We start from the raw sequence: 16,760 nt of genomic DNA, 5'->3' as shown, positions 1-16,760 counted from the left end.
TTGTATAATCTAACATCTCATCTTCCTGCTTCATCCTCTCTATGTCTGTATAATCGAACATCTTTCTGCTTCATCCTTTCTGTGTCTGTATAATCTAAAATCTTCCTGTTTCATCCTATTTTTATCTGTATAATCTAACATCTTCCTGCTTCATTCTCTCTTTGTCTGTTTAATCTAACATCTTCCTGCTTCATCCTTTCTTTGTGTGTATTATCTAACATCTTCCTGCTTCCTTCTTTCTTTGTCTGTATAATCTAACATCTTCCTGCTTCATCCTTTCTTTGTTTAATCTAACATCTTCCTGCTTCATTCTCTCTTTGTCTGTATAATCTAACTTCTTCCTGCTTCATCCTTTCTTTGCCTGTTTAATCTAACATCTTCCTGCTTCATCTTTCTTTGTCTGTATAATCTAACATCTTCCTGCTTCATCCTCTCTTTGTCTGTATAATTTAACATCTTCCTGCTTCATCCTCTCTGTGTCTGTATAATCTTACATCTTCCTGCTTCATTTTCTCTTTGTATAATCTAACATCTTCCTGCTTCATCCTCTCTTTGTCTGTATAATCTAACATCTTTCTGTTCAACCTACTCTATGTCTGTATAATCTAACATTTTGCCTCTTCATTCTCTCTTTGTCTGTATAATCTAACATTTTCCCGCTTCCTTCTCTCTTTGTCTGTATAATCTTACATCTTCCTGCTTCATCCTCTCTTTGTCTGTATAATCTAACATCTTCCTGCTTCATCCTTTGTCTGTATAATCTAACATCTTCCTGCTTCATCGCTTCATCCTCTCTTTGTCTGTATAATCTTACATCTTCCTCCTTCATCCTCTCTTTGTCTGTATAATCTTACATCTTCCTGCTTCATCCTCACTGTGTCTGTATAATCTAACATCTTCCTGCTCAGACCCTCTTTATGTCTGTAGGATTCTTCCTGATCCACCTACATATCCTATCAAGTTTCTGTGTCAGTAAGGGTTCTTACTTATTTTCCGGTTTCATACATTACATCTTTATGAGCAAAGCCAGTTAGAGATCAAATGAAAATATATAATAATATGATTGCTTTAATTTTATAATATGTTCTTACTGTGCAGTGTAAGAAAATCCATCCTTCGGAACCGCTGCCTTTTCTTTCCTTGCACTGACCACATGACATGATTTAGGAAAGTTGTTTCAGAAGATCGCGTTATAATGTGGGTACTTGCATTTTCACGGAGGAAAAGAATAGCAGCCCTCTATAATAAAAAAAAAATGTTTATCACAGTTTATGTGTTTTTTTGGCGTTCAAGTAGTAAAAATTGCAATATGCTGCCTGTCTCTAGACTATCCTTATTTTTACAGTCAAATCTAGCTATCTCGAAATCAACGGCACGGAGATTTATCTTCAAGAAATCCGAGGATTTGAGATAACGAGGTGATAAAGAAAAAGTGTTTAGAACAACTAAATCACTTCGGCATATCGGCATATTCGACAAATTGATGTTCCAGTTAACGAAAATAAAATTACTGTATGTGTTATACATGTTTAAATAAATGACTTTCCCGTGGAAATTCGTTGAAGTGAAATATCTATTTTTATTTTTTCAGTGGTCTATTAACTGTTTGATTAAACAATAAAATGCTTCTTTGATTATTAGTATGGGAATTAATTTGTAGCTGTTACTGGAAAAAGTACATATCCCGCTTAAACGGGTTATGTAATTTGTTTCTGCAATAGCTGCAACGTTTTCATACTAACATACAAAGAAAGAAATTGTTTGCTAATTAATATGTAAGTCAGCATTAATATAGGACCTCCCATGGTTTGTGGATGGATATGACTTTTTATTCAACGAGTTGTGGATTTTTATCTCCGAGCCTTGGCAAGGGGATAAAAACATACAATGAGTTGGATAAAAAACATATCCAACCACAAACCATGTTCGATTCTTTTTATCACATGTTTTGCACATACATATAGCTATTTATTGTTTGACACTATTTTTATAAAAGTAAATCCACAATATTTTACTTGGATCAAGTTCACAAAAAAACCATTGTGACGTCACAACCGTGGATATGAAAACGATATCATATGAGCTATATCCACTATATAAAAGAGTAAACATGACTGATAAATGAATATATTTCTCCTATAAACATAAACATGATAAACTGTAGTATCTAAAAGTCTCTTGCATTGGTTGTGTAAACAGGAAAGTGCTTCCGGTAATCCCTCAGACTGACAAGATAGACAATGTACGCAATTATATACAGTGCACTCAGCTGTCAAAGACGGAAGAGGGCGGAAGAGCGATTTCCGGCACTTAGCCTTCAAGTAATCATTCAGTCTTAATGCTATCTATCGTTTTTTATGTGAAAATGATAAAGCAAGCAAATTCTGCACATGTTTTTTCTTGTTAGGGAAAAGGTTTTGTAGTATATATAATTGTTTTACAGTAAGAACAGAAGAGCACAGTTTTGTACTGTAATTTATCCAATGAGTAAAACTGATATTTTTTTACAGGTGTTATAAATGTCAGCGGCGAAAACGCTGGACTTTTCTTCCCTTCAGAAAAAGTGTTTAAGAATTTTAAAAATACACCCTATAGATGGCGAGAATGAATTAACCATCCTGAAACTGAGTAAAGCAACGAAAGTTTCTCAAGATTGTTGGCAAAATCCATATTTACAATTTTCATACTCACAACAGATTACCTCTGACGTCACAGCATACGTCACTGCGTTATAAAGACTAGAGGGATGTGAAAATCAGAATGTGATAAAGATTCGCACTTTATGGAAATATCAAAAAACTCTGTCCAACATAAGTTCAGTGCAATTTAAAAAAAAAGTTGGGTATTTTCTAATTAAGTGATTCTGATTCTTATCAATCGATTATTTTTCCCTTGATCTGTAAACTCAGTCAAGTTTTCATTAGATATGTGATGACCTTTTAAAAGAATTGCATAATTTAAAAAAATAAATTCTTAGGCAAGAGCTGGCATGTGTTTGAGGAAGAAGATTATACTATGATATATTAAAATACTTTAACGTCATTGTAAGAGAAGTTTGAAATAATCTAATAAAATGATTCCTTATTTAAGTTTGAATAAAAACATCTTTATTAATTTCTTAGTCAACAGTGCAACATCCTATTTATGCTATGTTGAATCATATCATAGTTTATTTCTGTCATGCCAATTAAATTAATAAAAGTTCGAGAAAGAATATAATTCCGTCTCATTTATTTTTTAAATATGAAAAAAAAAACCACTAGAAGATGCAGGAAACAAATCAAATCAAAAACAGAAGAAAAAATATTACTAAATACGTAAAATGATGTCCATGTAACATTAAATAGGGAAGTCATATATGAAAACTCTTTTCTCGTAATAAAAATTACTCAAAATAAAAATAAAAGAAAGTAAAAGGAAGTTTTAAATGGGGACATGAATGACAAAGCAAATAAAACGCTCTCTTGGGAAACGTGACAATACACACAGCAAAACACAGCACTAATATAGAAACAAATATTATATATATATGAATTATATAAATATGTTGGGCATGAATAAGGGTAACTTTTGCAGCCGTGATCGGGATCAAGTCACAGTTCGACTTAAGACTATCATCCTTCCGGTTTCAGCTATAATGATATCATATCGAATAAAGGGACTTTTATTCAGTGCGGAAATAAAGACCAGAAGGTTTAAATAACCTAAATATCCGCATCATTCAGAGGTGAATTGTAGATCGATAGGAAAAAGACAAGTGAAGTCCACAGTGGGGTGGAACTTGTAAATATTGTTTAGAATACCGACTGTATGAAAATGGGGATTTAAAACATGACGTTTCGATTTTTCAAGGGATAAAGATGAAAATTGTATTTCAAAGCAGACACAGGATCCGATAATATTGGAAAGCAAAGTAAAATCGCTGGATGCGTTTGATGCTTTATGTGGTTAGGTGGTGGTTATCCAACAAAACAAACGCAAAAACTCACCAAAGTTTCGGTATTGATTGTACACGGTGATTATACAGGGATGAAATTAATTGTACACGGTGATTAGACCGGAATGATAAGTGTGTGATCTGTATTGGACTTTTAAAATAAATAGTAAATCTTCAATACCCGTCACAGACTGGATAAACTAAAACCATACAATGAACAGCTCGGACGAACACGAATTTAATGTTCTGAACGAGGAGTACATTAAGATAAATATTCCAAACATATTTATCAGCGTGTTCTATTTTTTGTTCGGTGTCACGGGTAACTCCTGCGTCCTCCTGGTGTACTGTCTGTGTGTCAAGAGGAGGAATAACCGCTACTACATCCCTTTCCTCGCCCTGGTGGACTTATTGTCATGTTTGATGAATAGCGCCTGGGAGATAATGTTTGACATGCAGCCCTTAAACTTTAACGACAATATGGGATGCAAATGGATACGTTTTCTAGGCAATGCTTTGGCAATACTTTCCGGATTTTTACTGGTCGTCATTGCATTACAACGGTTCATGCTTGTATGTAAGCCATTACGTCACCCCTCTTCTGTGAAGACGAAGAACGCGGTTTTGTTGGTAACCCTTATGCTTGGTCTTGCCATATCGTCTCCGAAATTTATATTTACAGGGATAACAGAAATCAAAACGAGAAATCAGAGAATTACAGGAACTGTGTGTGGAATTCTCGACGAATATTCGAATACCACAGGCCTCCTTGTATATGATATAATACTGCGAGTGATCGCTGGACTTTGCTACCTTTCTATAACCATCTTGTATATATTTGTAGTTCGTGCTATTTATATCAGAAACCAGAAACTATCTCAGTCTCATAAAACAACAGCTCGCATATTACGTGAAGGTTCTAACAATAATTCTGTAGATGACCGGGTTCAAAGTTCTACTTCAAGAAATTCACAGCATGAATATCAAGGAAGAGAGCAGAGGGACTCCGATACTTCAACAAATCTACGCAACAGGAACATCATTGCTACCCATCGTTTCTCTATAATGTTCTTTGTAATCACCCTGATTATCCTGATCACGTATGCCCCACGTCTAGCCATTGAGTCTATAGAAGCCATGGATAAGAATTTTGCAGCTAATTTCAGCGATGTCGATATTGCTTTGAAGGGTTTCTTTGAGAATCTATATATATTAAATGCTGTGATTAACCCGATGATATATGGCTATTTTGATCGGGAATTTCGTGTTATTTTGAAAAGAAAACTTTGTGGCAGATAACAAAGACTGTTCATAACATTGTAAATTCACCAAGGTCGTCACACGTGATTGAAACAACTGCGCACTTGTAATAGGTCAAATGCACTTCCAGGATTGTTAAAACTAATGGATATATAAAGGATATCACGAGGCGCAGAAAGAAGATACAAAGATCACATTCATGTAAATGTTTGAAACTAGATCTTTCACAAGGAGATTACAAAGATCTCTTTCACGTAAATGTTTGAAATTAGTCCTTTCACAAGGAGTTTACGTTGGATAGTTGTACGCATTGTTTATATCTTCTCAAGCATTTCAATCTCTTGACTGAAGAAATCATGAAAATTAAAGCATCTTAAATTCATTGCTGTAAACCTCTGTATGTCATGCATGTCACATACTTGTATAATTATACTAGTGTGGAATTAAAGGATTTATATTGGCATTAGATTTTCTTTTTGACTGCTATATAGGCCTAGTAAGTTTCTGAGGATAAAAAATTAATAAAAGTAAAAAATGATTTATGACGTCAAAAACGTTTGAAGGGTTACAAGTACAACTTCATCGTTCATATTTAAATTGAACAGATAGAACTTCCACTTTCATTTCTTGCTATAGAAGCACAATTTTTTAAGAGGCGATATTTTATTGCTTTAATGTAAAATGCATAAATGTTACAATAAATTTAAGCATTTAAATGTAAATAATCGACAGTCGTCGTATCTTAACACAGATGTCTCTGTAGACACATTTTCATTATATAATATTCAATCTATCAGTACATGAGCCGTAGGTATTATTTATATTCATTACTGTACATCAAGATGAAGGTCAAATACTTACAAGTCATTGCTTAAATACTTCCTTCTAATTTTTCTACTTTCATAGATTCAAAAGGATTTTCTCTCGCATGTTAATATTTTTATTTCTAAAATAAAGTATAAAAAAAAAAGACTTTATTTGAATCTGTATATGGTATTTTTCTTCACTTTTTGGCGTCTTTGCTAAATTCATTTTTTTTTATTCGAAGGATAAGATATAACATTTATTCAAAGCCGAGTTTTGACAACAAAAACATAAGCTCGGAAGCGCTATTCTCCGACTTCAAATAATTTATATCATTACAAATAAACACAACAAAGCAAACACGTATAGTTCTTTTTCAATATTACACTACTAAAATATTACTATAATATTAAGATGCATATAAAATGACATGACACAGTATATATTAGAATAACACCGTCATAAAATATGTTACAATAACGGAATAAATTAAACCTTTTTAAAGATTAAATAAAATGAAAATTAACTACACGCGCAACACTTACAGTGGTCTCCATACCAACTACTTATCTTCGATTTGAATTTGTTAAAAAGTAATATTTATGTAGTATTTAATATTTCTTAAAGATTAATATAATGAGTATATAGAAAAATATAATGAATACAATTCAAGATTTTTTACAGATCCGTATCTAAAAACGTCTTTTTTGTTGATTTTGCTTTTGGTAAAAGGTGGTATTTCTTATAATACATGTAGAAGAACAGGGTGTTTCTTTAATTTTGATTAAATGATGCAAATGAGACAGACATTGGTTTTTTTTTATCTAAAAACATTTTATATAGTCATTGTTCTGATAAGCTGGAGTTTGAGACTCGGCAATTATGATACGCTGGAGTTTGAGACACGGCAATTATGATACGCTGGAGTTTGACACACGGCAATTATGATTTTTGAAGAAGATAACTATATGAATTTTTTAGTCGTCATAGAAAAAGACAAGGGGTTAAATTTTCCTTTAATTTATAAAAGAGGAAAAATATTGTCTTGCATTGAACTTTCTAAAAACTTTATTTTAATTTATTTATTCTAATGACTATCAAGTTTAATTTTCCTATATATGAGTTACACACAGATCCACAAGACTTGATAAACATCCATAATTACATGACTGTAATAAAGAAAAAGAATAATATACAGTCAGATTATTTAGGTTTTGTTTACTATTTTTCTTAACATATTCATTTTAATCCAAGAAATCAAAATTTGAAGTAAAGCATTTTAAGTATTGAATTTAAAGCGGACGTTCTGCATCTGATAATTTCATTACTGTGTGGAATACAGACTTTGTAAAGCTCTGTTTCAAATGCTCACACAGCTATTGAGTCTACAGTTAAGTAGCATGTTCATATGTTTTGATATCTTTTGTCCTTTTGAAAAGTAGTACTACAAATAATCGTGTAATAGTGGATATATAACAGTGTCATGATGCATGTTGACATAGTTAATAAGTAGATATACTTACCATGACGTCATCTGTAGAGAAATAATCTGAAGACAAAGGGACCGAAAAACGAACACTGATTTCAAGTTATTTTTTTTTTAATATTCCCGAACCGAAGTACATGTTTTAGAATGTCTTTAAACGCAAACGATACTTATTTAAATGTGAACTGATTTCGATAAATTCAATTAGAAAATTATTTTTGAGACATGATTTTCATGTAATAAACATTAAAAGCTTTCCTTTATTAATTTTTATTCATTAGAAAATTAGTTCGTTGCGTCCCTCTATACATCACACTGTTATATCTAGACTGTTGGGAAAAATATAACGGTTATAATTTTAGTTTAGTGAGCTTAGCCTCTGGTGATTTCTATTAACTTAGAGTGATCATTTCCTGAGTATGCTTGAAATCTGAATTCCTCAGGAAATCCGTTAAGTATTTGTCCGTGAGGGGGATCTGTATATGCCTTACTGTGATCTAGATATATGCTAAATTAAAGTGATGTCGCTTCCTGTTTTTATTAATAATACAACAGCTGATTTATTAGATTCTTATATTGATTTTTAATGCGTTTGTTTACATTCTTTTCTAAAACAAAACTCGGTATAGTATTGCTCTTAAGCTTTTCCACAATAAAATGTAAATAAAGATAAAACATAAATAATAAAACAATATTTTTTCAAAGGAATACGGTCATCTAAATTGATATAAATAAAGATATCAGGGAGGACCACCCTCTTTGTGACGCCCACTCTTAACATGCAACCTCCATTTTAGCTTATCTTCTTCTGCGAGCTCCCCAGCTCTTCTCAGATGAAGAAGATTGTGTCCAAAGTTACTCTCAACTAGACTCTGCGTGGTGCAGTGGTTAGAGCGTTTGCTCGTGTCTAAAAGTAAAGACAAAGATAATGTAATAAACAGAAAAATTTAATGTTTTGTCGTGAAGTATCGGATATTTTTTTCACTCGTAAGACAAGAGATTATTTTTATGTTTCATTATCCAAATTAAATATCATGTCCAACTCATGCAATAGCAATAAATCCCATATCATTTAATCTAATCTAATCTCATTTAATCAAATGAGCACGAATAATTTCTAAACTCAAGCAGGCTAAAGACAAGTAAACTAATGTTACAGGACTTTTAAGAATATCAATGAAAATCAGCATCGTAACAATTGCCTCGTTTATAACCTATCGCTGGGTCCTTTTTTGACTCACATGTTTCATACCAAATGTTAAACCATTGTTTTATAAACTTTTGAAATATTTCGTTTGCGAAATCAATACAGAGGGATCGCGGCGGAAGTGACATTTTGACAGGGACTGCTTACATTTCCTAGGCACTGATCCGACTTTGGTGTATCCAGTAGGCCCCTGTATGTTCTGTTCACGATTCTTATATTGCTAACAGGATCTATAAGATTGGTCACTCTTTGTAATCTTTACAGTTTCCGTGGTCAATCGCTTACAGAAACGATATAACGTGATCATTCTGATTTTTGCTTTCTCCCCCAAAACTAAATATTTTTTTATATACGTGATTGTATATTAAAATTGAAAGGAAAAAATAAAAAAAATTAAAAAAAAAAAAAAAAAAAAAAAAAAAAAAAACATGAAAAACTATAATCCCTCAAAAAAAAATATTCTCGACTTTACTGTATTTCATGGCAATATTTTAGTATTCGAACTGATTTACAAATTTCTACAACGTATTTTAGCATGAATGAAAAAATAATTGATTTCTAAATGGCAGGTTCTTATGATTGTATTAATACAGGCTTGTTTTTCTCCGGTGCTAAGAAGATTGTTTAGGAAAGGTACTAAAGGCTTTACTACTCTAAGTAAATAAATATAGAATACTGCAAGGCGTAGAAGAGGTCTTAAAAGACATATGTGCCGTAATTAAAGGCAACTTCATCAGCATAGCAGGGGGAAAAACCCTGACATGGTTGAATTGGATAATTTTTTTCCTTTTTTTACAAGAATCATATTTGGTTAAGTGAGAACATGCTTTGATTTCTTTATAGTTGTTGTGATTACTATTATTTGATTAACATATATATTAATTTAATAAATTTAGACACTCAAGAGTATTTTTTTAAAAATCCAATCTAAAGAACACATTTCCTGTTTCTAGCTGTCAACATGTCGTAAATAAATATGATATACAGTGTATATACTCAACGTTTACATTGATTGTAATGTGGAATTTTTGCACTAGGTATATCACCTGAAAATCTCTCTTCTCTCTCTCTCTCTCTCTCTCTCTCTCTCTCTCTCTCTAACCACACCTCTGAAGACAGTGTCAAGTCAGTCCTATGTTATACTTGTCATTTTCTGTTTATTGTTTGACTTGTTTTCTTCCTTGTTATTTTCTGGAAACGATGTTTAACATTTCAGCGCCGTTTGTAATTAATCTGAATTGATTACAAGATCGTGATGTAAACAAGGTTACTTTTATTGCACGGGATATGTAGACAGTGTTTAATGTTCGTGTTAAAGTTTAAATAATTACGTACTTGCATTTTATTTTCATTCGTGTTCTAAGAGATAAATAGAGAAAGAAAATGACTGAAAAAAAATGTCCTTTTAAGGAAACCTTCACCTCAAATGTCAAATTGTTTCTTATGGTATGAGACGTAACGGCCCCCAGTGACAACTTTTACTCATTATGCATTAATTCAAACCACTTAAAATATTTTTTAGTTAAAATTGAACAATTCTGTTTAAATTTACTTGTTTAGATCATCATCTCGGGTCTTTCCGTCAGAGGTCGGAAAATTTCAATTCAATTCAATTTATTGATTCACCAAACATGTTGGCATACAACCATGTAACAAACAAAATGAAAAATACAGTGTGTTTTCAGATTACTAAAACATATACTTAAGTACATACATACATGCAAGTGTACAAATCAGTGAAGTCAACTACTTTTACAACTTGAAGTTATACATAATCATTATGCAAATAGTATAAACAGTATAATATGGACAGAGATAAACTAATTAATGCATTAAATATATATTATTGTGCTCTATATTTAGAACGCAATTCAAAACATTCATGTAAAAATTCGCATAGCCTTCTAGAATGAACTGCATTGTCAGGATTACAAAGTACTTTACAATGATTTTCCTTCAACATGTTATCATTTAAATTATAGATGTTCAAAGGGTAATACTTTTTTCGCAAATCTTTATATATAGGACAGTCATATATGAAATGTATTTCATTTTCTACAACATTTTTACAATAGTTACAAAAACGAGATTCTTTTGGGATACAAGGCTTTGAATATCTGCCAATTTCAATTTCTAAAGGGTGTGCAGAAATTCTCAGTTTTGTTAATTTAGAACGTACAGATTTATTAATTGGAAATTTCAAGTAGTCTTGTAATTCATAGTTCTTTCTAATTTGACTGTAAAATAATAATTTACCACATTTGGTGAATTCAATGTTCTGAAGTTGCAAATTAACATTTTTTATGTAGAAATTCTTCATGTAGCTGCTAAATGTGCTATCAGTGATATCTAATGATGGAAGTTTAAGTTTCTTTTTTAATTTATCAATCTGACTCTGCCAATTATCCTTTACATCATTATTAAACAGAATGTCATCTTCTAAGAAAGCAGCAATAAGAATTTGATTTCTAATTCCATTTTTATTATTATGGTTTTTTAGTCTCTTATAATATTTAAACATAGGAAAAACAACCTACATGTTAAAAATTTACACAAGATGGAGTCGCTTCCTATTTATTAAAGCATTGGAAAAACAAGAGTTAAAAGTCACTCCTGTAGTATATTTAAGGTAATATCTTTACATTCAATAAATTTGAGCTCCATACTCTACAGATAACAGGTCTCCCTACATTTGTTTCAAAGTTTACGAAAAGGGGGGGGGGTTGTCATGGACGCCTATGTAACACATTCGAGGTTGTTTTTCCGCTTGTCGGAAAGGTCCGAGAAGTTTCGATTGTTGTTTAGATATGATTTTCATGCACCATTTTGTTTTTCTCTGTATATGTATATTAATTATCCGGAAATTATACTCCTCCAATGGTAAAAAAAGATTCTCAACACTTACCAAAGAAATGTGCCGAATTCAAAATTATAGTTAAAGGTTGAGGACTACTAGACTATTTTTTTTTATTTTGAAAACTAAAATGCAGCAAGGCGTGTTTAAATGAAACTATTGAAATAAATCGAGCTTGATATTTAAATTTTTCATCTGTGTAGTTGTTTGAAATTTTGGTACCAATTTTATCCAATCAGGCATAAGAGGTGTACATGTATAGAAGTATACGTGTATAATCATATATTATGATATTATCTAAACATTTTTCAGGTTTTGAATCAGTGAGATTTAAAGAAAAAACTGACATATCCAAGTATCCAAGTGAACTTTTCGAAGGGGGGGGGGTCTGTTAATTTAATCGGTTACTATCATCTCCAAACAGATAAGGTGAATAGAAGAACGTATTTTCAAATTATCTTGTTTTTGAAGCCGGGATATTTAAAAAAACACAAAACAAAACAGAAATAAATAAAGAAAAACACTTTTAAGAAAACGGACATAGCGACCGACAAAGATAAAAGAAACATAATAATTAGTTTATTCAGGATATAACTTTGGGCAATACAGCCCATCAGTTTACAAAAATAACATATAATAACATATATTACAAAATTTAAGACTCTCAGTGAGCCTAAATTGGGGGATGAAACCCCTGGTCAAGTGTTCCTCAGTCCCACAGTTCCACTCATTTATAATATACAATAATATATATTGAACAAATTAAGTACAATACAATAAGCAGCACAATACATAATTCAAAGTTATAATACAATATATAGCAATGATGTTTTAATGTACAGACATCTGAAAATATAAACCTTACATAGATAGAAATTAGGTTAACCTGATTGATCTTCGTTACGTAATATTAGAGCATAATGAATATATTTCCCTAAACCAACTAAAGTAGATATGCGGTTGGTACCCAACAATTGGATTAATTTAAAAGTACTTGGCGATTTGTAATAATATTCATTTATATATTTTTTTCTTAAATTTAGATATCTAGGGCATTGAAGAATGAAATGGAATTCGTCTTCTATTTCACGTGTATTACAAACATCGCATAATCTATCCTCTCTACTTTTGCCTTGATATCTTCCGCATTCTATGTTAAGATAGTGAGACGAAAGTCTAATGCGGGAAATACGTTTTTTTAAATTACTCTGAAAAGGTTTTGTTAAATAGGATTGCATTTTACAGAAGTCAGATTGGACAATATGTTTATATAGAAAGCATTTTGACGAATTATCCATAAATGCAGTGCACTCTTGGAGGTATATATCTAGGATTCTATTTTTATACACGTGCATAAAATGAGCAAAGTTTATTGCTTGCTGTTTTATCCAAAATTCTCCCAGACCCAATCTAAATAGTTCCAGTTTTACATCACGCGCCCAGTTTATACTTGTTCCCGACCCATTCTCTGCATCATATCGCAGGTATTCATAAGAAGATTTTAAAATGCAGTTTTCTGTTTTTAATAATTTACACCAGAATTTCATAATTTTCAATTTCCTTTGTATAATAAGTGGATATCGTCCCAATTCTCTATAAATCATATAATTGCATACATTGCGCCTAACACCGAGGGTAATTTTACAAAAGGATAAATGCAGTCTTTCAATTTCCGGAGATTTATGAAAACCCCAGATTTCGCTTCCATACGAGATAACACTTCCAACATATGTATCAAAGAGTTGACATCGGGTTTCGACGTTGAATTCAAATTTCTGTATATTACGGTTTAATCCAAATAATGCTTTTTGACCTTGTTCAGCTAATTTCTTTTGCGTAACATTGAATTTACCGTTATAATTTAAACATAATCCTAGGTAATTAAAAGCGTCGACAATTTCCAAAATTTCATTGTTATATGTCCATGAAAAATTTACGCATCCTCCTTTTCTGAATACTAAAATTTTGGTTTTTTCAGTGTTAACAGTCAAATTCCACGAGGTAACATATCCGTGCAACGCGTCAAGCATATACTGTAATTCTTCGGGTGAGTTAGCGAATATTACGGTGTCATCTGCGAACATTAAAACAAAAAGATTAAGCTCCCTTAATTCTACGGATGGGCATTTGTCGTTTATGAAGTGATTTTCCAAGTCGTTAACATACATATTGAATAGTATTGGTGATAACACTTCCCCCTGGAGCAACCCGGTGTTTACTGGAAATTCTACGGATATCTCTCCAGCATTCTTGACACATGCGCGCACGTCGACATAAAGCGATCGGATGATTCGAAGTAATTTTCCGGTAATCCCCAATTTAATCAACTTATGCCATAATTTTTCTCTGTTAATTGTATCGAATGCCTTTTTATAGTCAATAAAACAGCAATATAAACGTTGTTTGTTATTCAACTTTTGTGATATTAAACTTTGAAGCGCGAATATCGCATCAGTAGTTGATCGGCCAGTCTGAAATCCAAATTGCGCATCAGTGATAATATTTTCTGAATTGTTCCATTTCATTATTCTTTCGTTGAGAATTGATGTAAAAAGTTTTCCTAGACTACTTGTGATGCTGATACCTCTGTAGTTTCCGGGATCGTCAGTTTTTCCTTTTTTATAAATTGGAATAATAATTGCTTTAGACCACGATGTAGGAAATATACCGGAATTGAAAATTTTGTTGAAAAGGGTCAGTAGAATAGGTAGAATTATGTCACTAAACTCGGAAAAATATTCATTGATCAAATAATCGTTTCCCGCGCTTTTGTTCGTTTTCAATCTGCGTATGCAGGTTTCAATTTCCTTTGGAGTAATTTCAGTGTCTAAGAGCTCGAATACAGGGCTATTTAAAAGATCAGTATCCATATAATTAGCAATCGAAATATAGGTAGATGGTGAATCATTAGCAAGGTTACGAAAGTGCTCAAAAAATACTGAAAGTGTAACTTTTGAGGTTGATGTATTTCGTTTGCTAAAATGTTTAAAGAATTCTTTAGGGTTGTTTTTCTTCAACTGCTGCACCATGTCACCTTGTTGTCTCTTGTATTGATTTTTTAGTTTCTTCTGAAGTTTTTTGTATTCACTTTTTGTTTTAGTAAGTCTATTATAATTTATTTTACTATGAAATTTATTATATTCTTCTAAAGCAGATAAATATTGGTTGTATAAAACTTTACATTTGTGATTGAACCATGGTTTATCCTCTGTATTTCTTTCTTTTGGACGCGTGTGTTTGCTATTCTGTATACAATACTTCCCTAAAACACTGCTTAAGTTTTCGCTAAAGTTATTTACCATTTGATTGATATCAATATCATCATCAACACAAGAATATAAAGCGTCTAAATTGTTTATAAGATCTCTTCTCATTTGAATTTGGGATTGTTCTTGCCATTTAACTTTAATGGAATTTTGGGCAGTTGACCGTTTCGAAATACTAGAATGGTTTGTATGTTTGTGATTCCCGAAGGTACATGGAACTGAAAAGTCGATTGGTGTATGATCTGAGAATTCAGTTAAGTTACAGACCTTGAAATTCGCTATATGGTTGAATGAATTTGTTAAAACTAGATCAACGACAGATCGCCCATTTGGACCACAATAGGTGTAGTTTGCATTAGGATCGGACAGATATCGTCCGTTAACTATGTGGATATTTGATGATTTACATAAGCTTATAAGCCTTCTACCAAATGTGTTTATTTTATTATCCATTGTTGATCTTGGACTAAGTTCAATGTCGGGTATATAACTCATCACTTCTGAAATATGATCGTTAATTTCGGAGTATAGGGTGTCGCTTTCAATATAATCTAATAGTGAACCGGTTCTTGCATTGAAATCGCCAGTAATTAAAATATTGCCCATTTCTGTATATTTTGTAATACATTCGTTAAGCGTCGTAAACAAATCACAATTGTAAATATCATGAAATTTTGAATCTATAGGTGGTATATAAACTGCTCCAATATACATATCTCTGTTTTCCAAAAAAAGGACTTTATCTATTTTTATCCAAACAATGGTGTCATACAAAATTTCATTTATTTTTACATATTGATCAAGTGTGTCCTTAACTAGAATAACTATTCCTTCGCCCTGTGTGCGATTTCTGTCGCGTTTTTTCCTATGGTATGCATGAACACAATAACCACTAAGAGATATATTGGAGTGTTCCGTTATCCAGCATTCTAGAAGTATACATATATCATAATCATATAAACAAGATTGGAATTTTTTGTCACAGAGTTTGGTTTCCAGTCCACCATTTACATTCCACGTTCGACATTTGATAACACCCCTCTGTGACCCCTATTCGTCGTCATCAACGCCGATATCACACGGTGCTACTAATTTTCCATCAACAAATAATTTGTCTCTTACAAAATGTGCTCTCCGATTGTTTTCTTTGGCTTGCTTGTACTGTGGGAGAAGAAGTTTACGACGATCGCGATACTCCCGTGGCAGTTGCTTCCCTATGCTGTAAACGGTGTCCTTTAGTTTGTAACTGGATTTGCGTACGGTCTCTCTATCATGGAAGTTCTTGAATTTCACAAGAATTGGACGGGGTCTTGCTTCACTGGGTTTCCCAACCCGATGGACGCTTTCAAGCTGTATATTTCCAGCCTCTCCAACACCCAGATTGTTTTTGCAAAAATTTTGAATGAGAACTCGACAGTTTTCGGGTTCGGTTTCCTCGATGTTGAAGAAAAGTAGATTATCCTTCATTGCATTGCATTTAATATTCAAAATTTCATCTTGCATTTTGGCATTTTCGCATACTAGTTTATTGCTCTCTGTTTTTAATTTCTCAAATTCATTTTGTAAAATGTTAATTTTCTCTGTTTGGTCTGAAGCATTATTTTTTATTTTGGTCATTGATTTCTCAAGGGATTTTTGAGAGGAATAACAGTCTTCAACCTTTTTGGATTTATTTTCTAATACATTGACTCTGGCTGTAAGATCAAGTACAGATTTATCAATATGTTTTAGAGCATTTCTTGTATCAAATACTGCGTGTTCGATTTGATCGAGTTTCTGCATTCTCATCTTAATGTCACTGACTTGTCTCACTAATACCTGTGCCCATGGTGGCGCTGTACTCATTATCTGATAATCTATGGGCGGAGATGCAGGAAATGCACTTATGGGAAAGCCAGGGGGTGAAGAGGGATAGGAAGGATATTGTGGCATACCTTGACGCTGTT

The 16,760-nt window shown here is 32.3% G+C and overlaps 1 protein-coding gene across 1 annotated transcript; it reads left to right on the top strand.

Moving 5' to 3' along the window:
* Positions 1-3,786: 3,786 nt before the first annotated feature.
* On the top strand, positions 3,787-5,663 carry LOC133202256 (neuropeptides capa receptor-like). The gene has a single exon (XM_061338052.1). It carries the CDS (start codon positions 4,151-4,153, stop codon positions 5,234-5,236), a length of 1,086 nt encoding a protein of 361 aa, XP_061194036.1. The 5' UTR covers positions 3,787-4,150; the 3' UTR covers positions 5,237-5,663.
* The last annotated feature ends 11,097 nt before the right edge of the window (positions 5,664-16,760 follow it).

The sequence above is a fragment of the Saccostrea echinata genome, unplaced genomic scaffold, assembly GCF_033153115.1.
Source record: "Saccostrea echinata isolate AGI-Se365-2 ecotype Australia unplaced genomic scaffold, CSIRO_AGI_Sech_v1 ptg000046l, whole genome shotgun sequence".
Lineage (NCBI taxonomy): Eukaryota > Metazoa > Mollusca > Bivalvia > Ostreida > Ostreidae > Saccostrea > Saccostrea echinata.
Note: the sequence above shows the minus strand (reverse complement) of the source record. Positions and strands in the feature narration are given on the sequence as shown.